Genomic DNA, 26,961 nt, shown 5'->3' on the forward strand with positions numbered 1-26,961 from the left:
TCATAACTATGCTTTCCTGCAATTCTTTGATGGGGGCAGGGGGAAATCAAAGAACATCCCCAGGTCAACCTCCCCTCCCCCATGGAGCAGAATATTTGTATCTCCTAAAGATTATCTCCTAAAGATTATACAAGGCATAGGCTTCAGATTCTAAATTGCATTATAATTTTCCAAAGGGAATGCACTGGTTAGCTGAAACAGAGACAGTGCACCCCAATGCTTCCTACTAGGAACTTCCACAACAGGAATGCCAAAACTCTTGAAACCCCTCCCATAGAGATCACATGTAAGTACCAAAGGGATATTGCCCCCACCCCCACCCTTGGATGTCCATGGCTATGGCTCTTCCCCAGTCACTTGGTCTCTGGTGAGTAGTATTGAGAGACATGCTGACTTTGGAGGGAGCAACAGCCACAGAGCTGCACTCAGTTTTTGAACGGTGTGCGGTGGATTGCATTCCATAAAGTGGGCAGGCCAGGTGAAAGAAAGGGTTAGACAATCATTTAATTCTATTCCATTACCTTAATTAAACTTTAATAAATTATGGTTCACATGATTACTCTTGAAGCAGTATGCCTAAGGGTAGGCATTTCTGCCTCAGAGGTGTAAGAATTCTTAACTTCAGGTCAGAATAGTAGTGCCAGCAGCAAGCCACAAGGATGCCAGAATGACATGTGCAGGATGACATCACTCAAATGCCACCCTTATGTACTTGCATTCTGGCATCTGATGCACATCAGTTGTGGCGTTTGCATGATGCCATTGTCAGGGAGGTTTGGCCACTTGCTCCCCCAGACGCCCACGGCCCCTCCTGCTTTTGGAATTCAGCCACCAACATGCCCCACGAAGCCCGGTGCAGCCTCAAGCCAATCAGGTGCATGTGTCTGAGCTACAAGAACAAGCGCCTCTTCCAACATGGAAAATAGGCCTACAGAACATCATCCTTTACTTAATTTAAGCAAATGGTGAGGGGAGAGATCTCAAGAAAGGAATGTTTTGCATTCCTCAAGTCATACTCCCAAATATAGTCAGGACTGGATCAGAGTCAGTCATAGTCATGGCATGTGAGCCCTAACATTTTGAAGCTTTTGAGCATTACTACAACTGAACAGATGAGACCCTGTGAATGAACACACATTTCTTCATTTTAATTATTAGAACTGTAAACTACAAATGACTGCAGAAAGCAACAGGTTTCTTTTCCAATCCCTAGAAGACACCCCCCCCCTTTTTTTTGCATCCTATTCCTCTTTGCACCACCCTTTTATTTTAAAAGCCCTATTTATCTCTCACATATTAGAATCTAGCTGCTCCCTAGATTCCTGTTAGGAAAGTGCTGTTCTGAAAATGATTACAATGGCTTTGCAATCTTCAAGGACATTTTAGCAAAGGAGAAAGATCCTTTAGGCATTTTATAACCAAACCATAAAGCAGCATCTACAAAACTAAAGACAATTGCAAATAAATCTGGATATAGATTGGGGAACCAGGAACTTTCTGTCAGGGCCCCTGATCACTTAAATCATTGAACAGCATGTTTCATCCACCTATAGTACAATTATACATTGCTGATGAATTTCCAATTACTTTGTAGAGGTTGTTAAGTGGAAAAGGGTTGGAGAACATATGCCAGCTGATCCTCCTCACATCATATTCTTTAATGATTACAGGCGGGTAGTGTACTGAAGAGCCAATTTGGTGTAGTGGTTAAAGGCACCAGGCTAGAAACTGGGACACCATGTCCTAGTCCCACCTTAGGCACAAAGCCAGCTGAGTGACCTTGGGTCAATCACTCATTCTCAGCCCAGGAAGGAGGCAGTAGCAAACTGCTTCTGAAAAACCTTGCCAAGAAAACTGCAGGGGCCTGTCCAGGCAGTCGCTAGGAGACAACACTGACTGGAAGGCACCCCCCCGCCCCAAAGTGTGACTAGTATTTTTATTTGGCATGCACTTATAGCCAAGATATGGCTTTTTCTGCCACCAGTATTGCATTCCCAATAGTTAAGATTTGCTCTTAAACCTTACTGTAGGCTATACTTTTTTCCAGTACTCATATAACTCTAAATTCTTTTATAGAACCGACACCTTGTTTGGATTATCTTCCCATCTTTTCCATCCCTTATTTTCCTGTGTGTAGCACCCTCCTACTGTACTCAAAGAAAGATAAATGGCATATATTGTACTTATTTTATCTTATCACTAATATCTGTGGTAGTTCTAAGCTGTTAAGTCTTAAAACAGGTTGTGTTTAAATTCATAGTCATTCTTAATAAACAGCATATTCCTTTTCTCTCTGTCTTCATTGTTCTTATAAGTGGATGCCTAATTCTGAGCATCAGCCCAGCAGAACGCCAACAGACAGCAAAACAGGTTGCGGGGATTTCAATGAATCCACATATTTCTATTGTGATTCTAAGCATACTAATGACTGCCAGATGGTTCCGTTTTTAATAATAATAATAATAATAATAATTTCATATGACTTACAAGAATTGTTACTCATATGCATTCATTCTGTGATGAGCATTAAATGAATGACTATGCATTTATGGAAGACACAGATTACATGGCTTCAGAAGATTCTTAAAACCCATAAGCATATTAAATGTTTAATGTGTTCTTTCTCTTCTAAAATGTGATATATTTGCTCTCAGTAAGTCCAAAGTTCAACCGGTAGCTTTTTGAAGAAAAAGATGACTTATCATACTGTTATTTGGTCAGTTAACAGAAATCTATGTATGTAAACAGAGGACAAACACACTCTAATTATAAAAATATAATGTAATCACAGCTCCTGTATGCTTTGAGGCTTCAGAATGGTAAAGCTTCTAAATACACATTCAGTTCAAAAAACATCACACAACCCCCACCTCAGAAACAGATTTTAATGTATGAGATTTGCAGCAATACAAGGTTTTATCTGTACAAAGGAGACGAGAGGTCAGGGTTAAATAAAATCATAATGAACAATGTCCCAGGGTTCATAACCCTCAATCAACATGTATTACAATCAGCTGAACCAACAATTTGAAGATGCGCTTAAAAAACCCAAAGTTTGTTTGTTTAAAAATGTAGACATCTTCTGAGAGTCTATACAGGAAACATCAAAGGTGATTCTGGGGAGGGTCACAATGGCATTTTATTGCCTTCAATGCTGATTTTCACAGCATGGGACGTTCTGCTTTTTTTCCTGATGTCTGTGAACTTCCGCATCTGTTTGTCCAGGCGACTGACTCCTTTCTTTGAACTTGCCTGGAACTTGAAAGGAAACTTTAATTTAGTACTAGAACAGTCATCAATGAGATCTTGATGTTTATAAACAACAAAAACACACATACGCCATCCCTTGTGGCAGTTGCTATCCTTCATTACAGAAGCTGGTAAGGCCATGAGGGACTTCTAACAGTGTATTTTCAAATGTAGTCTAGAGATGTACTTTATATGCATTTATTACAGGTATATGAATGAAAGCTTTGCTGTTTAGAAAAATGGATACTATTCTTCACATGGTGATGAAGCTCAATAGCTAGATCATGGATTTAACACTCAAGCATTAGCCAAACTATTCAGATAGACCTCATTCATAAGAGAAGATAAGGCACAAGCATTCCATATATCACCCGAGCATGCAAAAGGGAGAGTTCACAGGAACATTAAGGACATAAGAAAAAATCTATTAAATGACCCCTCTGATATCTTAGCCACGGCTTAGTCCTTTTTTATTCAACATTCAGTCATGTTTCTAAGCATTAAAGGTAGCAAGAAATATTTAGAAGTTGCTATGATGGAAGTATAATTTGACTGTTTGAGAATGTTCACTCACTGCTTAAGAACTGATATAATGGAGAGACTGACCAATATTACTCTGTGTTGTCAAGGCTTAATGGTATGTTTAAAAACCACGTTCTTTTCCCTGTGTTGGATAATTATATTTTTGTCTTTTTCCTTTTTTGGATTTTTGTTGTATATTAAAGCAAATAAAAATCTATTTCAAAAAAGTCTTAAACCCATAGACTTTTACAGATTGACTCTGTACATACTGTACAATATGGAAAATGCAACAGTGAGGAAGAAAAAAGAGAATGTTTATGAAGCATCACCACTCCTATCTGGAGCATTAATCCATTGAACCCCATAAAATGTTTCTCAGTTGGCAATTCTCTGCCTCAGAGTATGTGACTGGAAGCTCTTTGAAGAGAAATGGCACGATCTGTTGAGCAGACCTTCTCCCAAACAGCTATATTTTTTTCTTCTGCTTCCCTTTGGAAAATTCTAATGAAATTAGTAATAATAGGAAACATCTGACCCTGCATGTCAATGGGATTCAAAACCATTAAGGTCACTAGTAATATGTGATATGGATACTTTACAGTAACAACATACTGTACAAGACAAAATAGCAAAGACAAAAAGTATATACATGACAAATCAAAGAAGAATATTATTAAACAGTGTCATAAGGAATGTTTTATAAATTCAGTATACACGGTGGTATTCATGGCGACATACACAACAAAACAAGAAGCAAAATGCTGCATTATCCATAGAAAATATCCCAAAATCTATATTAGGACAAAACCTTTATTAGACCAACTCAAAGGTCACAAAATAATGTAAAAGATCTTGAGTTCTTTAAACAAACTTCAGCACGTATCGGATTCCTTCTGCTCACTCCTTTGAATTTAAATATGCTTCTTCCTACCAGGATACTGCCATTCCAGGAAATATTTGTTAATGGCTTCTCCAATAAAACAAAATTAAATTGCCAGTCCGGTCGTTTAAAAGAGAGGCACAACATTAGCAACCCAATAAGATACTATTTTAATTTTACCTTCACAATGTTTGTTAATAGGATTAGAGTGAGAGGCAGAGGCTCGCTCTTGTCCATTCAGGAAATATGACAACTAAACCGAGATTTGAATTGTGATCTCAGAATGTGAAATGCTGGGATTCAAATTACTTTCTCTAAATGGAAGACAGCCCTAGAAGTTTAAGAACAGCACAAATAATCCTCCCTTGTTTGAAGAGATCTCTGCTTCAGCCCCCCCTCCTTCCCCAAACTGGCTTATAAAGGAAAGGGGAACCCTCTGAAGTGGATGTAGGAGGTTGCCTGGGGATATGGGTTAGGCTTTAGATGGATATATTAATGCCTATACCATAGGGGGAGGTAAGGCTTAATGTTCAACAGGCTAGTCATATTGCAATGAAATGGGCTGGGAAAGAAAAACAAAATTACCATTTCCTATGAAGAAGAAGAATTAGATCCAAGCTAAGGCACGTGGCAACTTAATTTATAGTTCCTTGTGTTATTCCCTGATAGAGGCATATTTCTCAAATTACAGTATAATTGGGTCCAAAGAATGCTATAATGGTGGACTACCAAACAGCTATTATAGGCAACACGCTGCTTCTTTTGCTCCATGAAATATGTTAAAGCAGTTCAAACCTATCTTCTCAGGAATTACAATTATTATAAACTACTTCATGCAAGGTATTTTATTTAATGTTGAGATGAAGGAGATACACTTGTTTTATATTTAGCTGTACTGTGTTTAAAACTATTTTCATCATTAAGAAATTCTGTTCACCTATTTAAAAACATACATGGCAAATAACCTTCCATAGCAGTTTTCTCTGGCATAATATTTTCAAGAGGTCTTGGATTACAATGATCATCCTCTGCAACGATATAGTCAACTGACTAATCAATAAAGTTCTACTTGATATGTGACTTGATACTCATCTGCCACTAGCATGAGCTGGGATGGTCAGAGTTGTTAAGATACAGTAAAAGCACCAAGTTGGGGGAAGCTTGGGCTTGAGGAAAGCTCACCACCACAAGATAACTGCTGTTAGTATCCTTGCTGAAAAGCGGTCTAGTTTTAAACTTCAACCCTTTTTAGTTTTTCAGTCATGAAGCCCCAAAACTTAACATACTGTATTTGTTATTTTTCCTGACCAGGAAGCTTTAGTGAAGCCTCTCAGTTGGTGAAGGCATGCTCTTTTGTCTAAAGGGACCACACTGGCAAGCGCTATAGCACATGCACGGCTCACACCTTCTTTCAGGGATACCTCTTAGACCAGGGAAGGAAACAGAAGGCTACAAGGGCATCCGGTTGCCTTCAATGCTGAACCTGACAGCTCGATGCACCTTGCCAAGTCGTTTCTGTTCAGCAAATCGCCTCTTGTGTTTTTCCAGCCGATTAATACCTTTTTTAAGAGTCCCGGGCTAGAAATAACATCTCAGTTAAAGGATGGACGATTGATAACAGATTACACAATCAGTTATGGCTCATTTCCTTTGCCTTGTTTTACATATAAAAAATAAAACTCAGAGAGTAGATGAAAGGCTTTCATTTCATACCGTGATGAACAGAAAAAGTGGAGCAAAGAAAGACACCTACACAAAAATCACTGTGGAATAATTATGGGATTGAATTGAGAAAGAACTCTTCTTGCAAATATCTCAAGGTCATAGATAACCATAGCAGCAATATAAAATGGCTAATAAGTATTTTGGCTGCATTTTCACACTGGGCAGAATAGTAGCCTCTTAAAGCATATGAAGTACATGGATGGAGTTAAGGAGATGATACTGAAGGAGAGCAGCAGTGAAGAGGTACTTAAGTGATTCCTGCAACATCTAACTTAGAATTGCTCTAAATTCAGTATTACGGAACGTCTTCCTTTTCTTCTCCATTAGTCACTTACCCGAGAGGACTCCATTTCCACATTCCACTTTGGCCTCACTACATAATCCTTGTTGGAGGGCATTGGAACTCTGGCACGAGCACAAAATCCTGGATCGCCAGGTCTGAGAGCTCTAAAAAATATAACAAAATAATACTAATTACTGCTAAATAATATGAGAGTGTACACACTTCAAGAATCTTTCAAAATAGTCAGTCGGCTTTTTTGTCCCACAAAAGCTCAAAACTCTTCTTCATCACAAACCACAGAATGAAAGTGGGGAGATGTCATGATGATATTGAAAGAACAAGCAACACATACTTTTCCTCTCCTGTTAACACTTTCTCCAAGTCCCTGCGGGGTGTCTGACCACCAGAGCTGTAAAAACAGAAGAGAGATACTTAGTATTGCAGAAGATGAGCAAGCAATCATAATCAAAATAGTCTCTTTCCTATAAATCAAAATAAAAACCAAATAATAATGGTAATAATGTTAATTGATAAAGCCTGTTCAGCAATTTGCAATTCACAGGAACAAGAAAGTTTCCAACTTAAGGAAGAAGCAAATGGAAAGTTTTTGAAAATAAATAGGACTTTCATAATATCAAAACTTTTACCAGGTGAATGACAAATTTCAGAACTTTCCAGGGAAGGGAATCTGGAGTGCATACAGCAACTTTTATGATTACCCTTTAAATTAAACATAACTGAAATTGCTACATAGCTTGTTGGGGTCAAAATACTAAAGGCACTATATAGATACCCACTTCGTATAGATACTTACCTGCTCAATCGCCTTCGTTGAGGCATCTGCTCCAGATCTCTCTGTTCTCTTTCTTCTCTAGTCATTCCCTTATAGTTTGATGTTAAACCAAAAATAGGCCGGGACCATTCATCTGTTTAGTTTAGTTTTGTTTTTGTTTTTTAAAAGAAGACAAAGTTGATTAGATAAAAGTAACAAAACAGCAGATACCCAGTATCTACCATCCAATAAGAAACCTGACCTCTTGAACTGCTTAATCTTAAACAGAGATTTCAATCCATTTAAAACAACACAGGATGGGTTTCCTTAGATCAATTTTAGCTAATTCTGAAAATATAACTTTTAGAAGTATTATAAATACTGAAAAAATATACATTATAGTTACTATTAAATCCAGTGCATGTATAAAAGTACTGTACCAGATTGACTTATATTTAAGACAGCTGTAGTTTAGGCCTATCAACTTAAACTTAACGATAAGTTTAAAGAACTGAAACATACAAGCTTTATGTATGTTTAGGCCTGCATATATCAGTGGTAATCTTGCATAGGTCACTGCTCTGAGCTCCTGAACACAAACAAAACAAAATGAAACATAAAAATAAAATGATTTTTTCAAAAAAATAAAATATTGAAAATACAATAAAATAAGTAAGACTGCAAAGCATTGCATCATGTATCCATGTTATAACAGTAGAAGAGTTTGGTAGTATTTTCTATTTTATTTTTCAGCTATAGCCTGCAGTACATCACAGTTTACTTACTAATTAGTTTTCCTGCCATGTCCTTGTTGGGACGTGATTCCTTAGGGTGTTTGTAGAGATACATCACTGCTCTTCCAATCCCACTGTGTTTTAAGGTCTCTTGGCTCACACTAGGTAACTACAAAAAAGAGTGATGGAAAACCATAGTCTGTTCAAACTGTAGAACTGTAGTTGTGAGACAGAAGCAAAAGTCTCAGCATATTAGATGTAAATATTTTTTTAAAGCAGAAAGAAACAGTTGCTCAGACGGGCTGTGGAGTCCCAGATATGTAAGCTGAGAGCAATGAAGCATCTGTTGCAAATAATTTAAATCCAGAGATTCCCACATTTTCAAAGGTTTCTTTCTTAACTCTCACAGAATTTGGTTCCACAGAGCAGCTATTCTTCATTATTGTATTAATTTTAAAATGAAAGTGCTTCTGTAGGTATTGATGTTATGCAGGCATCACAATTCATCTTACTGTTATGCACCTATTAATTTCTCAAAGAATAATCTGAGCAGTATACAAAGCAAGTCTTCCGTATAAATTATGCTGGCTCTGCATGTATAGGAGGCTGACCTCTTGCAGAATCTTCAGAAGCTCCTCTCGAATTTTCAGGGCAGGAAGACTCCGATCTGGTAATGGAGAAAGCCACTCTTTGATGGCTGACATCACACCACTATCAATGAAAGTTTCCTTCAAGTCCTGCCTAAAAATTGAAAATAAAATTTTGAGCTAGCAGTGCAAAAGAAAGAAAACAGGCATATTTGTTGGAAATCCATCAATTTCATTCCTTATTCCCACTGAACAATCTATGTTTAAAGTGACAAAAATATGAAGACAGGATGGGATGGCATTTTCAACATGCTTAAATCATCTGTGTACACATCTTCTGGCTACAATGTTTTGCACTACTGATCTATCTATATCTATATTTCTATACTGGGCAAGAACTTTGAACAGATTATCAAGCAGCATCTCTTTGAGCACTTGGATAGACATGGTACAATTAACAGGAGCTGGCAAAGGTTTTTGCAAACAAACCATGCCATACTAATCTTATCATCTTCTTGGACAGAATTATTAGTGGATCAAGGGAATGCTGTAGACGCAGTGTACCTGGATCTTAGCAAAGCCTTTGACAAACTGCTTCATAGTAAAATACAGGCTAGATATTACTGTCAGATGGACTCATTGTTGGCTAGATAACCTTATCCAACAGTGCTTATTAATGTCTCCACTTCAGCTTGGAGGGAACTTATTGAGTGGAATGCCACAAGATTCTGTCCTGGGCTCTGTGCTGTTAAACATTTTAGCTGATTATTTAGATGAGGGAGTTGAGGGGACACATAGCAAGTTTGCAGATGACCACAAAGCTGGAAGGAGTAGCTAATACTTTAGATGAAAGACAAAATATTCCAAAGGATCTCAACTTCAGTGGTAGGCTGAGATAAATCAGATGGAATTAACAGGGAAAAATGTAAAATTTATATCAGGGTAGGAAAAATATAAAACACAAGAATGGGATGCAGGAGACCTGGCTTGCTAGTGGTATATGTGAAAGGGATTTGAGTGTCTTTGTTAACTGCAAGTTAAACATGAGCCAGCAGTGTGATGCAGCTACTAAGATACTAACTTGAGGTTCAGTTACAGAACACAGAGTACAGATAATGAAAAATAATTGTTCTACTCTACTCTGCCCTGGTCAAAATTTGGAAAACGGTGACTAGTTCTGCACTGTAGTTCAAAAAAGACAGTAGAGCAAGTTCAGAGGAGGGTTACCAAGTTCATGAAGGGTCTAGACCCAAGCCCTATGAAGAATGGTTAAATTATCTAGGTATGTTTGGCCTTCAGAAAAGATGACCAATTGGAGATATGACAGCAGTCTTCAATTATTTGAAATGCTGTTACACAAAACAGGGAATAAATTTATTCTCTGTTGCCCCAAAGGGCAGGATCAGAACCAAACTTAAAACTGGTTAAAACTTCCTGACTATATGAGCTGTCAACCAGTGGAACAGTCTTCTAGGTGATGTATTGGGTTCTCCTTTGCTAGATGTCTTCAAAAGACATGGATTGAGACTGGATTGTCATCTGTCAAAGATGATCTAATGGATCATGCTCTAAGCAGGTAGTTGGACTAGATGACTTCTAAGTGTCCATCCAATCCTATGATTCTATGTAACACTTGAAGAACAACTTTTAGAGGCTATAAGCTAACATGGTGCAAGTGTCTAAATAGTCTGAATGCACAAGGGCCTTTAGATCCTAGTTATTGCAAGGAAATTATTAATTGATATCATCAACAGAATTGTAATTAGGTTGGTTATGCTCCAAATAAGTTATTTGAAAAACTCTTATCCAGGTAAGTTTTATTCACCTTATTTAAAATCCTCTGAATGTATATTTAAGTCTTTATGAATGTACGTTTAAGAAGAATTCTACTATCAATTCAGTGATTTTAATAAAACCTTCCAAGGTATAGCAAAAAGTTTAAAACCCACATCAGTTATTTTCAAGAGAAAGTCTTCAAAAATCTAAATTCATCTCATTTTAAAATAATAAAACAAATGCATTTAAGAGCAAGGAGAATTACAGTATCTACTTCCCTAGATAAAAGCAAATAATGATTAGCATGACCATTTACAATGCATTATACCTTCTTTTTTCCAATATTGTACAGAAAAAAGAATTAGAGTTTTGCTTACTTTTTAAGATGCATGACTACAGTTGGGAGCAAAGTTAATTTCTTTAGTGCTGGTTTCTTCTGTGTATTCAACTGTCTGTCCTCCTGCAATAAATTATACATGGCATTAATGAAATAACTAAAAGAAAGAAGACTAACTAAGCCTAAACTAAATAACTAAGAAAAAAGCAGCAATTATGGTTGTGTAAATTTCACTGGTATTTCCGCCATTTGTACATGAGTTCTTTTTATCCACTGAATCAATTCAGCGAGTTGGCAGAATTGCTTTCAGTGTACAAATTACCCACACAGGAGCACATATACTCTTGAGATATTAGGCAGAGGCAGGAATAGCAGCTTTGTAAACGTCTTGATACTATTCTCCTATAGAACGTGAACTAAATAAGCAGTAAGAAAGAGCAAATTTAACAAGCAATATTGTATTTTTTAAGTAGAAAGAATGTGGAGAACCTCTTTTAAAAGATTTGCAGAATAGACATCAACATTTAGATCATTGTAACCTTTGGCTCTACTCAATTCAGTGCAATTACCACAAACATAATGCTTTCTTGCAATCTGCAGTTGAAAACAATTTCATTTGCGTGAACTACACCCTTACAAGCCTTGGAAAGCAACAAACACACCTCTGCTGCTTCATTCATCTTAACAATCATTGCACTGACTACATCATCAGCATCGCTAATGAATGTCCCGCCATCACGATTGCGCCGACGTTTGCCGCTCATGCTCTTTTTTCGTTGTAACATCATATCAAAATCTGACATGAAGTCCATGCTGAAAGACAGAGAGTTTCACAAAATTCAAAAATTAACAGTATATATTCACAACAGAAGCTTAACCTTGCTTAACATTTAAGCAAGAATGGTTCCCATACATATAGTACATCCCGCAGTATGGCAAATATAAACATTTACAGTCTGGCTTATAAAAGGGGCCCAAATATTTATAAAAATTGTAAATTAGCAGTAGCACAAAAAGGGGGAAATCAGAAATTGCATAGTCTTTTTCTTGTTTTCTCTTTTTTTATTTTTTGATATTTTAAATGTCGTCAAATTTGGGGGTTTTTTTGTTCTCTTTTCCTTTTTCAATATACACAAACAGCATTAAATAACAACATTACTTATCTTAGTAAGTAATCAGTTCAAGACCAAAACCTTTATTGTACATCAAACACTTTGATGCAGCCTGCAGTGTTTTTTTAATGTTATATTCAATCCTGGATAAAAAGCCAAATAATCTTACACTCATTAGCATTGACATTTTAAATCATAATTAAGAATGATATAATATTTCTTTCTTTTTTGTATCCTCAATAGTTAAGTTATTTTTAATCAACACTGCATAAATGCCACTGTAGCAAAACAACATAATGTATTATGTAAGTTTTACAACAATATAATAAAAAAATTTACTATAAAAAGTTTAACAACATTCAGATGGGAATTTTCAACCCTGTAGCCTGATGTATTTGGGTCAATCAATCAACAACATAAAGAGCACTTTATCTACTCCCAAAAATTATGGTGTAGGGTTTAGAACATATGGCACAATCCTGAGATTATAGGTATACTGGTATTTAAAGAAAATAACAAACTAGCTCCCTCAAGGATTACTAAAAGCAAAGGTAGGGGAATGTTCTGTTTTGTTACTGAGGAAAAGCAACAGCTTAAAGCAGCAAATTAGGATTTAAGTAATCTGCTGCCAATTCAATACGTGAATCAGCAAAGTGATTTTTACATTACCACCTTAAGACTACAGTTCCATCCTGCATAGGTCTTCTATTACATACACACACACACATTCAGTAAGACTATAAGATGCTATAAATTAGGTTTTCACTAAATCCTCTTTCAGAAATATCCTCCCTCCAACTGACTTGTTTACTGAACCTACACAAATGTTCTGTGAAACACAGAAGCTAGTTGGCTATGAAACCAAAATACAAATAATGGAAAAGTGCCTGGCTTTCAAAGTGTATCTTGTCCAGCATACAGTGTAGGAGCATGGACAGACAGCTTTGTAGAAGCTTTGATTAATATCAGAAATATGAGTTTGATTTAGATAAACTATTACAGCTTGACATCCTCACTTGACTAGCCTACCTCCTTTGTAGAAGAAATCAACACAGAATTCTAATAAGAACAAAAACACTTCGCCTAATTAAAACTTTTTGCTAAAGTTTAGTGTGTGACTCTTCCTCACACTTGAATTAGGATTAGGAAAATATACATTTAAGCTGGGAAGGGGAAGAGAAATATGTATGCTATGTTGAAATTCCTAAAGAAAAGGCAGAATTTTTAAATGTAATATATAATTTGATATAAATCAGATTGATTTGGTTTCTTGTAACAATCACAATAGACTCACTGTTTTCCTCTTTTGATATTGTCATCAGAGTCTGAATCATCTGCTACTTCTTTTCTTTCTGCTTTCTCCTCTTCCAAATCCTCTTGGTTAAACCCCTTGGATTAAACACAATAGAAGTCGATTAAATATAGAAATTTTAAGAACACTTAACAGAGATCAATCATAGCATCTATATAAAACTTTCAAGGTTCATACTAATATTTCATCCAGGACATCACATTTCCAGCTGGCCAAGGGTACTGATTGTGCATCCAGCAACCAACAAAGGTGAAAAACTAATACAATTCAAAGGTAATGAAATAGCATACAGGATTTCTGAAGTCTTTAGAATATTTCCATCGGGCAAGATGATAAAAATTAAAGAATGGTAACCCCGCTTCAAGCAGAGTTGACATGCCCACCCAGTTTTCTTGGCAATATGGAAGTGGCTTGCTATTGCCTTCTAGGTAGTTTTTAAATTTCCCAGCTGTATTCACTAGCATGTCGTCCATCCAGGGATTAACAAGACCTGGCCTTGTTTAGTTTCCAAACCAAAACAAGCAGACTTTTTTGGAGGTGTGGGTGGGCAGGAGGCTATCATTGAATCATGGAATCTGAATTAATTCTAGCGCTAGGCTTGCACATTGCATTAAGCCACAAATCATAATTCACAAATCACTTTGGCTTAGTTTATGGAAATAAACCAAAAAATGGTCTCCAGAGTGCCTACATACAGCTAGTCTCTATGACTAAAGCAGACAGCATGGCTTCAACATCAGCAATTTATGTCTGGATAGGTTATTCTTTTTCGTTTTGTTTTTATTGCTATTTATTCATTTTTATATTTTTATTATGTTTTCATATTTTATGGTGTAAAATAGGGTAGTTTTTCAAAAGAAGTAGAAAAAAAATCTTCTCAATAAAGTTAATATTGAACTTGAAAATGGCATACTATTCTTGCCAAGAGAAAGAAGAAAAAAAAAAAAGAAAAAGAAAAAAGAAGAGGAGGGGAAAGGCTAGGTCTCTTTAAAAATCCAACTGGGGGGGAATAGAGAGCAAAGCAGAGCTTCTAGCAGAAAGAAGAGCTACTGCCACTAATCAAGGCTCTTGTGACTAACTCAAACTTTCCATCTTGAATTATTTTCAAAGTCGCTTTCAACTCCGCTTTCTTGTTTATAGTTATTTGGATGGCACCTGTATAAACATGCACATCCCACTATCTTTTTAGAAAGCCCAGGATCCTTGAGCATACGTCACAATGAAAAAAAAGGCACTATATCGAGCCTCTAGATGGCAGTGCAACTTTCTTTCATTTACTTTCTCTTAACTCCACTTTCCCCATTTCGAAATCAAAAAATATAAGTTTCTTATAACAATAGAAAAATCTTAGTCAAAAAAGAAGCTTAAGATAAAAAATTATTAAGTATTGAAAAGAAAAAGCCAGTCCAATTAAAAATATATATATATATATATATATATTTTTTTTTTTTTTAAAAGAAAAACATCTTGCCAATTCCACTAAAAAGGGAAAGTTAGAAAGAAAAGATTTTTTTCCCCTTTTTTTTATAAGGCTCAATCTCGCCGCTTAATCCACTTTTCTTCACTTTTAAAAATCTCTTTAAGTTACTTAAGGTGTTCTCTAAGAATAGTTGAATAGTAAAGGTCCATCTCACCTGGTTGACACCCCTCTCTTTCTTCTTCCTTTGGAGCTGTCCCGGCTTTCGCAATCATTAAATGGCTGCCTCTCCTCCGCCGGCTTCAAGAGCTTCTCCTGGGATCAATCTGGGACTTGCGGCGTCCCTGAGATCCACAGGACGCGCCCTTTGCGATCGCCATCTCTACAGGACGGCTTAGGTCCATCGGGACCGTCCGGGGGGGGAGATATCGGCTGCGATCCTGGGAGCCCAGGATCGCCCGCCGTATCACTGCGATGTCAGCTCCGCCCTCCGAAAATGGCATACTATTGTGTTACCACTGGATGCAGTCTAAGAAAGCTATTGGCCTAATGTGAAATTTACTTACATGTACATATGTTGGTAGATGTCTCAAAATTACAGGAAGGGGTGATGGATGGGAAGAAGAAACAACAAAATACACATTCATAACATACTTACTGTAAATTCCTCCTCTTCTTCATCTCCAGATTCTCCGAATATATCTGCAATGAGGTTTCTGAAAAAAATAATCTCTTTGTTGTTCATAATCATTTTCTGTGCATGCTATCTAAAGTCATAACATTTATTTATTTATAGAATGTATATGGCCACCCAACTTAAAACACTGCAGCTCTGGGTGTACAATAAACCAAATACATGTCTCATCTGTTGTTCCAGAATTTAATGTTGTAACTTAAAATTACTTACTCTTGCTCATTTCCTGATTCACTATCACTTCCAAATAGATCCTTCTCTTCTTTCTTCTTCCCATCATCACCCTTGTCATCATCTTCCTCACTATCAGAAGCGATAGATTTCTTTTGCTTTTCGTATTTCCCTGTTGCAGCATCACTATCTGATTCATCACCATCTGAGATAACGCGCCCCTTTTTTGCAGCTGCCAACAGATGAACAAATAAATGAATCAAAAACTGAGCCAACCTGGAACAAAATAATTATCAATTTGCTGAGAAGAAATCTCCTTAACACTGCAAAATGAATTATTAGCAAAGATAATTTTGCAGAAAAAACTAAATTTGTGTCAAGTAACGAGTCCTCCTAAGTCCATTAATAATTCCAATATCAACCATCCTGAAGAAATAAGGTCCAATTTTAACTCCTTTTGTATATACCGTATTTTTCCGTCTATAAGACAATACTTTTTTCTAAAATCGTTACACTAAAAATTGAAGGGCATCTTATGCAAGGAAGTAAGCCGAGGAGAGAACTGGGTGGTTGCGAAACTGCCCATACTTTGTCTCTGCGAACAGGCTTCCTCCAATCACAAGCCTCCAATCACGAGTGAAATAGCTTGTCTCTGCAAGCAGACTTCCTCCAATCACGAGCCTTATGTAACTGACATCAGCTAATGCTGAACAAACCAATTGGAGGAAGTCTGTTTGCAGAGACAAGCTATTGGCAGTTTCACTCATGATTGAATGTAATCAGTTATGCAAAAGGGCATGTAAATAGAGCTGCAGAGAGACAATTTGGACCTCCTCCCACTGAGTGGATCATGTAAATGTTACCTAATTACCAAATAAAAATGTGTTCTGCTTTATCTTTAAAATATTGATTTCTTAATTTTGTGTTGGAAAAGTGGGGGTCGTCTTATACAGGGGGGTGTTTTATAGATGGAAAAATACGGTACTTTGCTTAAAAACAGCATATGAGACTTTTTGTTTTCAGAAAGGTCATTGTAGATCTCTCCTAGTTCATTTTTAATCATACTTCATGTTAATCAATTGTACTGAGGCAAAATTATTTAGAGATTTTCAACCTGCTGTGTCCTGATTTTTAGAGTAATGTCCAACCGCAGTAGCTTTGGGGGGTACAGTGGGCCATTGTATGGTCCATTTGATTTAGTATGGAAGATGAATCAAGTGAAGATCTGTTTTCTCTTCATTTTAATTTAGATTCATCCACCACATATATCTTAGGAAGTTATTTTTGGATTGCTGCAGTACTAGTAATATACAGTCAAGAATATTTTATACATTGAAGATTAAACACAATGTCATTTTTAAACATTGTCTGCCATAAACAAACATGAAAAGAAATCTGCTCTCCCCTACCCTATGTGGAAAAAAATATATTCCTCCAATCTTTCATTAATGGTATGGAAAGAAGGGATAGAAGAGAAAGTGATGAAGGGGGAGCAGAAAAAGTAAAAATCTATAATCAAATATATTTAGGGCAGATAGGGAAGTTGCAACACATGCAGTAGCTCCAGTGCTTTTCTCTACAATTAAGTGAAGACACTAAATTGCTTTTGATGTAGTTTCCCAAACTGGATGTAGATTGAGGGCAACTTCCAGCAGATGGGGACCACCATCTCCTTTTTACTTTGGTGGCCTAATGCTCCAGAGGGCAAAATAGTGGCGTAATGACATCAACAGAATTTGAGATTTTCAGATCCTTTCCTCCAGCTTTTGAGGTTTCACAGCTTTTGAAATGTGTTACATTTATTCTATTCCAAACTACTAAAAAGTGATACTGTTATATATATTGAAATGAAATAGCCTTCTATATAGGTATTTTATGCTTATTTCTACTGAATATGCAAGACCTAATGGCTGAATCGGGTATGCATGTTAGTCATCTGGATGATGCAAATGATAATATACTGATGTTCGACTCATCACAGATACAACTTCAGAGCTGAAACTTTTATATCACACATTTAGTTTGGAATCATCCACTACCGAGTAATTCAGTAATGTATATGGACTAAAAATTAGTTCTAAATTCATTTTTCCTTACGTGTTCTTTCTTCATCTTCACTATCAGAGAGCACAACAGCTTTCCTCTTGGCCAATTTCTCTTCCTCTTTTCCATCTTCTTCATCACTTTCTATCTTCTGTTTTTTGGGACTTTCTTCTTCCTCACTGTCAAAGCCATGAAGTCTCTTTCCAAACTGATCACTATCTGAAAGCTGAGCACTATTCACCAGTTCCTCTTCTTTCTTATTTTCTCCATCACTGTCACCTACCTCTATTTTCGTTTTATTTCTGGGAGCATCTTCAGATTCAGAGTCACTGGACTGAACCTTTTGCTCCTCATTTTCAGAGTCACTGGCAAGAGGTTTTTGCACCATCTCATTTTCTGAATCAGTATCATGATTTTTTGGATGCTCCTCAACTTCTGAGTCACTGGCTGGATGTTTCTGGGGCTCCTCATTCTCTAAATCACTTCCATGCCCTTTATGCAAACCCTCATGTTCAGAATCACTGCCCGTGCGCTTTGGAGGTTCCTCATTTTCAGATTCACTACTGTGGCCCTTAGGAGGCTCCTCTGTCTCAGAATCACTGGCCTGATTATTTACAGCATCCTCATTCTCAGAGTCACTGGCAGGGTGAACAGCATTATCCTCAATATCAGAATCACTGTCTTTCTCTCTATCAACCCCTTCATTCTCTGAGTCACTGGCATGATGATTAGTGGCATCCTCGTTTTCTGAATCACTATGTTTCTGCCTGGGAGTATCTTCATTTTCCGAGTCAGTCATGGGATGCTCTATAGTTTGTCTGTCATCTTCCCCATCACTAAGTTCGTTCTGGAAAAATAAAAATAATAATATCAAGCAAGCCACAGAAAGTAAATGAAAGTCAAACTAAAGTAAGAATACAGTTGTATTAAAATCTATCTCAGGTATTACAGCTGAACTTTTTAGCATTAAAATAAATTTAAGTGTAAATTAAATATCTGATTGGACTGAAAAGGCCCTGCTTGTACAAGAACTCTCTGTATCAACATCTCAGCTTTAGTAGCCAAAAGAGTCTCTTTAACTGTACTTGTTTAAAGCTATTCTTTTCTCAGCACTTCAAGACTATCAAGAACTGTATCCCACAAATAACTTTTGCATTACTTATTATGGGCAGATCTAATTATTTCAGTTCTATTTACAATTTCTCCATGGACACACACAGAATATCAACCAGACTTTAGTGGTAATTGCCCTCTGAATTTCAACTTGCAGTTCAAGCATCTTAGATTCTAAATTTCAAATAATATGGACCTTTTCTCTTCTACCCAGGCAGCTTTACACCTGCAAGGAAAGAAGCTCTTGAGTTACGTTCCTTGAGCAGTCAACTTAATTCTTAAAATAATTTCAAAAGCAATCTAGTAATTTGCAATAAAAAAGCTAAGAATCCAATTAGGTTAAGGCTGCTTACAAAAGGTCCTAGCTCATGCTTCCTGGTTTTAACTGTAACTTTATTTGGAAGAAATCTGAAAGGTATTAGCTACGACATCTTGATATTAATTAGAGCAACCTGGTATTGCTATGAAGAACATATTTAGTTTATTAAATGTATTGCAACAAGCAACTATAATTATAGCATTTGCTTCCATTCTAGTTCATCAAATTAGCATCCCACAGGTGCCTGAGGGTTTCAGGCAATTCTATTAACTTTACTAGCAAGTAAGCTAAATTGCACTCAAACAAAAATGAATACTAAAGGATTTAATTTCTAGGCCTCACTCATATTATAGATCATCAAACAAATCAACCCAGAGTTCTCACTAGAAGCACAAATGACCAGGCTCAAATTATCCTACTCTCTAGACACATTATGGAAACACCTAGCTCTCTAGAGAAGGCTCTAATATTGAGAAAGGTGAAAGAAAAAAGAAGAGGATGACCAGCAGCAAGGTGGATGGACTCAGTTACAGTGTTGATGGGTACACCATTGGAAGACCTGAAAAATCAGGTTAGGGACAGATTATCATGGAGAAAATCTATCTATGTGGTTGCTAAGAGTCAACACTGACTTGATGGCACATAATCAATCAATCACTCATATTAGTAATCAGTTATTTTAAAATCTTCTATTCATCCAATATAAAATCATCAACTTGCTTAACAACAAACACTTATTTCCACTAAAATAACATAGACAATTAAGTTATTTAACTTAATTTTAGTTTCAAAGGCAAAATTCTGTTTCATCCCAAATTACTATTTTTTTCAGCCTGGACCCTTTTTTAAAATGTTTCCTTACAATAACAGTATTAATAGCTACACAGTAATTAGTACCATTACAAACTTTGTTGAAATATACATATGGAATCTATGCAAAATCATCAACAGTGTTTATTGTTTTTATTTCCTTGTACATTTTGAAAAAGATAACTGCAATGTCAAAACATTACTATCCTTTGCTTTATAGTGAAATATTGTAATTTACAGTTACTTTTAAAAGATCATATTCAACATTAAATTCGGAGAAATGCTTCGCTTAAATACATAGAAACTACAGGCAGAATAATTTCCACTTTATATTTTAAATTTATTTCATAACTACCTCTGAATGTTGTCCTATACTTCCATTCTCTGATCCAGAGTGTTGTTCATTTCCGTTATCTTCCATGTCTGATCCTGAATCACGCTCATCCTGTACTGGTGTGGCTCCACCATCATCTGCAACGCATTATTTGTTTAAATCAAATTGAAAGTTGACAATGACTTTCAATACACAGAAACAACTAAATTGATGCAAAAGAACACCAGTTTTAGTTAGTTATCTCTATATTTTTGTCCCTTTGGTTTTACACCTATATCAGGCTGCTGAGCGAGGTAATCCACCACTTTGGAGCTAGATATCATCAGTATGTGGATGATACCCAATTATATATATCAACCTCAGACCAACCAGGTGATGCTGTCAGTCTTCTCTGGAGGCTGTGGGCGACAGGATGGGAGGAGCAGTCTTAAACTCAATCCTGACAAGACTGAGTGGCTGTGGGTTTTTGGAACCCCCACCCCCACGGGCCAGGGATGTTTTATCTTTAGTTCTGAGTAGGACTGCACTTTCCCCTTTGGGACTGGTGCACAATTTAGAGGTCTCACCACTCTTGCTCTACATCATCTATGGCTAAGACACACTCTGCACAAATCCAATTTGTGTGCCAATTACCCCTTACCTAGACCAGGAGGCCTTCAGACAGTCACTCATACTCTGGTCACCTTGTGCATGCACTACTGCAATTGCTCTACATGGGACTGTCCTTGAAAACCACTTGGAACCTGCAGCTAGTGTGGAATGCAGTGACATGGGCAATTATTGGTATATCTTGTCAGGCCCATGTAACACCACTATTCTGTAAGCTGCACTGGTTACCAACAGGTTTCTGCATGCAATTCAAGGTGCTGGTTATTATCTATAAAACCTTTCATGGCATAGAGACTGGATATCTAAAGGACCATCTGTCTTCCACAGCTTCTGCCCAGCCTGTATAATTAGACAGAATTGGCATGCTCTGGGTCCCATCCTTTAAGAAGTGTCACCTGATGGGACCTAGGGAGCATGCTTTCTCTGTTGTAGCACGTGCCCTCTAGAACACCATCTCCCCCTTAGATATGTCTACCCTACACCCTGGCTGTGTTCAACAGAGTTCTGAAAACCTGGATTTTTCATCAGGCCTTGGGTTAGAGTGGGTGTTGAGTCCTGCATGTTTGTCTCCTAATCACTGCTTTTATCACAGCATTTGGGTGTTTTTTTGTTTTTCATTTTCACTGTATTTTGTGACTGTTTTTACTGTATGCTGCTCAGGGTTGTTGTAAATTGGGCAGCCTTAAAAATGGCTAAAATAAATAAAAATATAAATAAATAACAGAAAGGAAACCTTGAACTAGAACATTCCATAATTAAGGCTTCTTTAGGCATTCAACTTCAATTTCAGGCAGGGGCTGGAATACCATAGAGCTAGAAACTCAACACAGTCAAGATTCCCAATCCTGTGAAATAATGTAAACATGTTCAGTGAACCATGGCAACAGCTGTTCTTCATAACATCTCACTCCATACAAAGAGGTAGAAAGGTGTAGGAGTGGGGCAGCAACTACATATATAATATGTTTGAAGCAAGCTTATGTTCTAGACCAAATTTAAAAAAAGACAAGACAGAACTAATCAGCTTATCAAAATGAAATTAACATTTTGATAAGCTGAGTTAAAATGTTAATGATACAATTGCACTTCTGGGGCCTTGTCCTAATAGTTCCCATTTATAAAGAAAGTACTGGAATCTGCCAGTTAACTACTGGGATATCAGTCTCCTCAGCATTATCAGCAAATTATATGCCAGACATCTATCCATTAAGTTCCAGGATTGGCTAGATCTAGAAAACATATTAGCCAAGAAACAAACTAAATTTAGAAATGCCCACTCTATTTTTGACCACGCTTTTATTCTGCAACATCTGGCAGAAAAATATGAAACCATGTGCAAAGCTATATATAGCCTTCATAGATTTTACAGCAGCCCTTGATTTAATTTCTCAGCCTAATCTTGTGCATAAGCTTCAAACTCTTCTACAGATAGAGGGCTCCTTTTGCTTATCTACAAATTATAGGACAACTCAACTATAAAGTCAGATGCATCCCCCAGAGTTACTGTATCAAGGAAATTTCTGCTAACAGAAGAGTTTGGCACAGATGCATTATTATTTAATTATTATATCAATCCTTTAGTTGCCAAGATGAACAATTTCTCCCATTATCCCCCCAAATAGGCAGAGAAATATACAGCAATCCCCTTATAAACAGATGACGCAGTTCTGCTTTTCCAAATCTATATTGGTCTAAAAAGAGCATTGCAAGCTCTGGCTGAATACTGAATGCAGAAGCCGTAGAAATTAACTGTAATAAGACCAAGGCACTGGTGTTTGCCAAACACCCTAAAACATATGTCTGGAAATTAAACAAACATCCAACTGAATGGTTAAGTTATTTAAGTATCTCAGTGTTGTATTTCATGCCATAACCACAGGTAATATACATATGAAATATGTAGTTCAAAAAGCCCAAAAATCAGCTACAGCCCTGCAAACATTCTTTTACAGTAAATGGACATTGTATATTCCCACTGCATTTTGAGTGCACTCAGCCCAAGTTCACATACAATTATTATGTGGTGTCCAGATAGGTCCATATACCTCTTTTGCCCCCTTAGAAAGGGTTCAGATGAAGTTCCTCAGAACCTTATTCCAAGTCCCATGTTGTATTTCAAATGCAATTCCACACTGTGAGGCTGGTGTCAGTAAAATTGAATCCAGTGCTTGGATACACATTGCCATGTATTGAACTACATTGTTCTTTTCCTCAGAAGGTCTAACTCCCCAGGTCCTTTCCGATAATTCTGTTTCCTCTTGGACTAAGGCAATACACAAAAAAGGAACTCCTGGGTTTTTCCTTAATTCAAGTGTGCATGCTAGGGCATGACCATACAACAGAGGCAAAAAGTAATGCCATAAAGACATCGGTATTCAATCTGACCTGATGTCCCTCCCTAATTACATATTTTAAAATAGTTTTTGCACACTTTTCAGACCTGCCAGTTATGTAAACCAAATTTCTGTCCCTAAACTAAGTATGGCCTTAACTTTGGCACAGTTCAACGCACTTCTGTTAGCAGTTTTAGAAAGGTGATACAGCAGCATCCTATTCAAATTCAGACTACGCCCATGCGGAGGAGCCACTGAAATCACCAAACATGTCTTATTATATTGTTTGTTTTATGCTGACACTTGTTGTGAGCTGTTAATCCCACATTAAACTAAATTTCTTGGTTATTCTGATCAGCTTTATTTAAAACTCTTATTCCAGACTCAGATTACTCTATTTCTTTAAATGTGGCCAAATTATGTCACATAATATGTAAGATGCACAGCAGTTTGATTGATATGCTTACCTAATTAATTAATTAACATTAATGCTATGAATGTAATGTGCTTTATGGAGTGGTCACTGACTACAATAAAGAATACAGTACATCTTTCTCTTTCAATTACATTTCAGGACATTTCCATTCTACACTGGACACAAAAGTGAAAATAGTGTAGCTTCCTTAACATACTGTCTTCCATGGGTTTTTGACTACAATATCTCTCACCATTAGCCACACTGTTTAAGGCTGACATAAGCCATAGTTTAAAACACCTAAAAGTTAATAAAACCTGTCATCAGAAAATGCAATATTGTTATAATTACTGTACAGAAGCAGTTTGTAGATTAGGCAAAGAGGAGGAAACTTTACTTGAAGAATTAGCTCAACAAAACAACATTTCCTTTTTTGGGAAATGTTACTAACTCAGATTCTACCTTTGCACTGTGTAATAGAATAAAAATAAGCTAACACAAAATAGGTAAATCTGTTCATTATATAGAATCCATGCATCCCTTTCAAACACATAGCCAATAGCTCTCCATTCTTCTTTGAAAGAATATTTGCTTTTCATAGTTAATTAAAGACTCCAATGTTTTGCATACAGCCCTAGTACAAGCAAAAATGTCAGTATTTGGTCTGTGCAGAGATCTGGATTCAAAGGGCAAAATGTCATTTGGAGGATGTGCAAGTATAACACCTTATAACATCTCAAAGAACCTGTCTTTTCTTGGGCTCATACAGCTGCCCTCTCTGACTGATGCATGATCACAGGAAAACATCTGCCTGGTTTAAGGTGCTTCAAACAAGTGCTATATCCATGCATCAGATCCTATTTGCCTTTTGATTTTGGATTGTTGTATAGTTTATTCAGTATGCTATAAAGCTAGGATACAAATGGATGAAAGGAAGAATGCTGAATAGTCTTCAGTTTCTGAACAATGTAATTTATGGCCTGTACAATAATATAACCATAGAGATGGAAGGGATCACAAGGATCATAATTTATCTCATCCTATACACTAGACCAGTTAATAAAGATCACTAAGTGGAAGGTCCACCAAATCACTGCAGTGCACCTATAAAGATACATTTTAGATCCATGCCTGAACACAGCTCAAACACCACTATAGCCATACAAATCCAACTACAACTTGTCTATATTCCTTTTCTGTGCTCATTGATTGGAAAATTAAAAAGAAGCTTCAATAAGTGAGTTGGTGGACTGAAGAATGTTTCACTCTTTTGGCTTGCCACACAAAAAAAGGTGGGTCTAAAAACATCATAGATCAAGAGGCCAAAATCTGTAGTCCTTCTTTCTTTTGCAACTGTACTTCGAAAGACACCAATTCTAAGAACATAGCATAGAGATATGACACCCAGTTAAGTACTTGTGGGCAAATTTATCAGTAGCAGAGCTGATTACAGTCTTTCCCTGCCAGGCAGCATCTCTCTCATTAAATGTATCAGCTCCGTCCTGACTGATTACGGAAACAAGTAGCCCAACAGATCTAGAGGCTCCCCGGTTGAGGAAAGCTAGATTACAGGGACTCAGGCATCAATCACGTACCAACAGATTCATAACACCTTGGGGCCTAACGGGTACGCTACGCACCCAGTTCCGGAACAAAACAGTACAGCAAGAAAGCTCGTGAATCGTCTTGCTCGCATATACAACCCTTCAGCCACTCCGTCTGCCGTTCCCATCAGCCGAGCGGAGCGCACCCTCCCGCCTCCTCCGACTGTACCTGACTGCTCCCCACCGTAATACTCCGTCTCCATAGCCCCGCCTCCCACTACAACCGGGTGAACAGCGGAGGGGGGCGCTCCGATGGGGACGGCGGGAGCCAAAGGGGAGCTCAGAGACCGGATCGAAGAGGGGGGGAGGGAGGGAAGGGGGGAATCACCTTCCAGTTTCTAAGCCGGAAGCAACAGTATCCACGACCTTCCCATCAGCCCTCGCGCCGTAGTTAGGCAGTTCCGCAGCTCTGAAATGGCGCCCTCTCTCCCCCAAGCGGAACCCAGGAGCACTTCCGCCTGCGCTGATTGGCAGGGCCGTGCTGTCGCAGGAGCGTTCCGAGGGGAAGGGCGTTGGCTCCGCTGAGTTCGTCGGTGCGAGGCTTTTAGTCAGACAGATACAAAGGGAGGGAGTAGCGCCACGGGTATGGCGTGGAGGTTCTTGTCCGGTTATGGGAGATTTTTTTTGTTGTTCCTGGGATGGCTGCGAAAGCTACCCATAAAAGGCGAAGAAGAAACAGGCAGCATAAAACAAGGAGTTAGTACTCTTATTTTCAGAATGTGATCACGTGGGCGGTAAACAGTGGCCTTTACAAATTTCTTACGTTTAATCCACCTTTCACCTTGGACTTCAAAAAACCGCACGCACTTTAAAAATGCAGGCAATTAAGCCGAGCGGCCGTGATCTCTCTCTGAACGAGGATTTAAATCCCGGTTTCTTCAGTCATACTTTTAGACTCGGCGTGTGCCTCCCGCCTTTTAACTAGTTTAATGGCGCGGTAACATCAGTCCATTCCCGCTTCAGCCTTGAATAAAAAGGGCTACAAATCCTTCGCTACAAAAATCCGGCCGGCCACTAGATAGCAAGATTAATTTTTCTGTGCCTTATTGGTGCCATTTAGCGGTTATGCGGATTTCGAATTAGATTTAATTAATGCATGAAAGTCTTAACAGTATAGCCCATTGTTATAAAATTGAGCAGGTTAGAAGAAGGCTGATTCACATTTGCACCCAGACGTCTGTCCAAAGTGGGGGTCCCCCCACTTTGCTTTTCATAAAGAGCTCTCACTTCTCTCCCTAGAGAGGAAAAGTCTCTAAAACATAACAGCAGCCTTTGTGATGTCTCCTCCTCCTCATAAAAAGTGATGGCATACTAGGACCAGAAGGTCACATTAACTCCACTATCTAAAAAAAACCATCAGATGTTTCATGGAAGTGGAATGATTGAAGAAATTTCCATAAATGATTCCCTGCTAATGACCAATAGCAGTGATCCCCAAACAAATTCTACAGTTATGCAGTAGTGGAGCCAATAGACAAAAAAGAAACTTGTTCAGCAAGAAATCAAACACAGCTCCACAGCAAGTGATAAGTAGTTTCAATAACTCCACAAAGTGGACATATATTATCACCCACCTTTCCAATAATAAACAACATATCCCTTGTAGAGCACTGTCCAGATAGGACCCTCAAAAGAGAAAGCTGGTGGGCTCCGCCTGAAACATCAAAAAGCTGAACCTTGCTAATCTGTAGACAAGAGGAATGCACCAGCCAGCTGATAATATCAACATCCCATTCCTTCTGCCAGATGTTTCTTATCTCATGTCTAACCCAATTCCTGACCTCCTTGGCCCTAAAAGGAACTCAACAAT

At 37.6% G+C, this 26,961-nt stretch overlaps 1 protein-coding gene across 5 annotated transcripts; it reads right to left on the minus strand.

Moving 5' to 3' along the window:
- Positions 1 to 2,867: 2,867 nt before the first annotated feature.
- IWS1 (interacts with SUPT6H, CTD assembly factor 1) lies at positions 2,868 to 25,623 on the minus strand. Of its 5 annotated transcripts, XM_088132496.1 has the most exons (15): positions 25,321 to 25,473; positions 20,212 to 20,327; positions 17,669 to 18,461; positions 15,614 to 15,803; positions 15,365 to 15,422; positions 13,272 to 13,366; positions 11,528 to 11,678; positions 10,906 to 10,988; positions 8,777 to 8,906; positions 8,217 to 8,334; positions 7,474 to 7,585; positions 7,012 to 7,068; positions 6,712 to 6,823; positions 6,057 to 6,229; positions 3,068 to 3,258 (listed from the first exon to the last, which is right to left on the minus strand). In XM_088132496.1, the coding sequence occupies exons 1-14, from the start codon at positions 25,352 to 25,354 to the stop codon at positions 6,101 to 6,103; spliced, it is 2,178 nt and encodes a 725-aa protein (XP_087988622.1). In that variant the 5' UTR covers positions 25,355 to 25,473; the 3' UTR covers positions 3,068 to 3,258; positions 6,057 to 6,100. The 5 variants fall into 5 exon arrangements, with proteins under 5 accessions (XP_007422029.1, XP_007422026.1, XP_025031171.1 ...); XM_007421967.3 differs by lacking the exons at positions 6,057 to 6,229; positions 25,321 to 25,473 and adding an exon at positions 25,480 to 25,623 and having other exon boundaries at positions 2,868 to 3,258; XM_007421964.3 differs by lacking the exon at positions 6,057 to 6,229 and having other exon boundaries at positions 2,868 to 3,258.
- Between the last annotated feature and the right edge of the window lie 1,338 nt (positions 25,624 to 26,961).

Source organism: Python bivittatus, unplaced genomic scaffold (assembly GCF_059951505.1).
Source record: "Python bivittatus isolate LINGU-HERP-01145 unplaced genomic scaffold, Pbiv_v1 ctg000980_np1212, whole genome shotgun sequence".
NCBI lineage: Eukaryota > Metazoa > Chordata > Lepidosauria > Squamata > Pythonidae > Python > Python bivittatus.

What these genes read in the sequence shown, in the direction of transcription:
- IWS1 (XM_007421964.3), bottom strand. Translation starts at nt 25,354, where the DNA reads ATGGAGACGGAGTATTACGGTGGGGAGCAGTCAG. An exon ending in GTATAGGACAACATTCAGAG is followed by an intron (nt 18,462 to 20,211) that starts GTAGTTATGAAA and finishes TTATTTTTCCAG; the next exon opens with AACGAACTTAGTGATGGGGA. An exon ending in TTCTGAAGATTCTGCAAGAG is followed by an intron (nt 8,335 to 8,776) that starts GTCAGCCTCCTA and finishes TCTTTTTTGTAG; the next exon opens with TTACCTAGTGTGAGCCAAGA.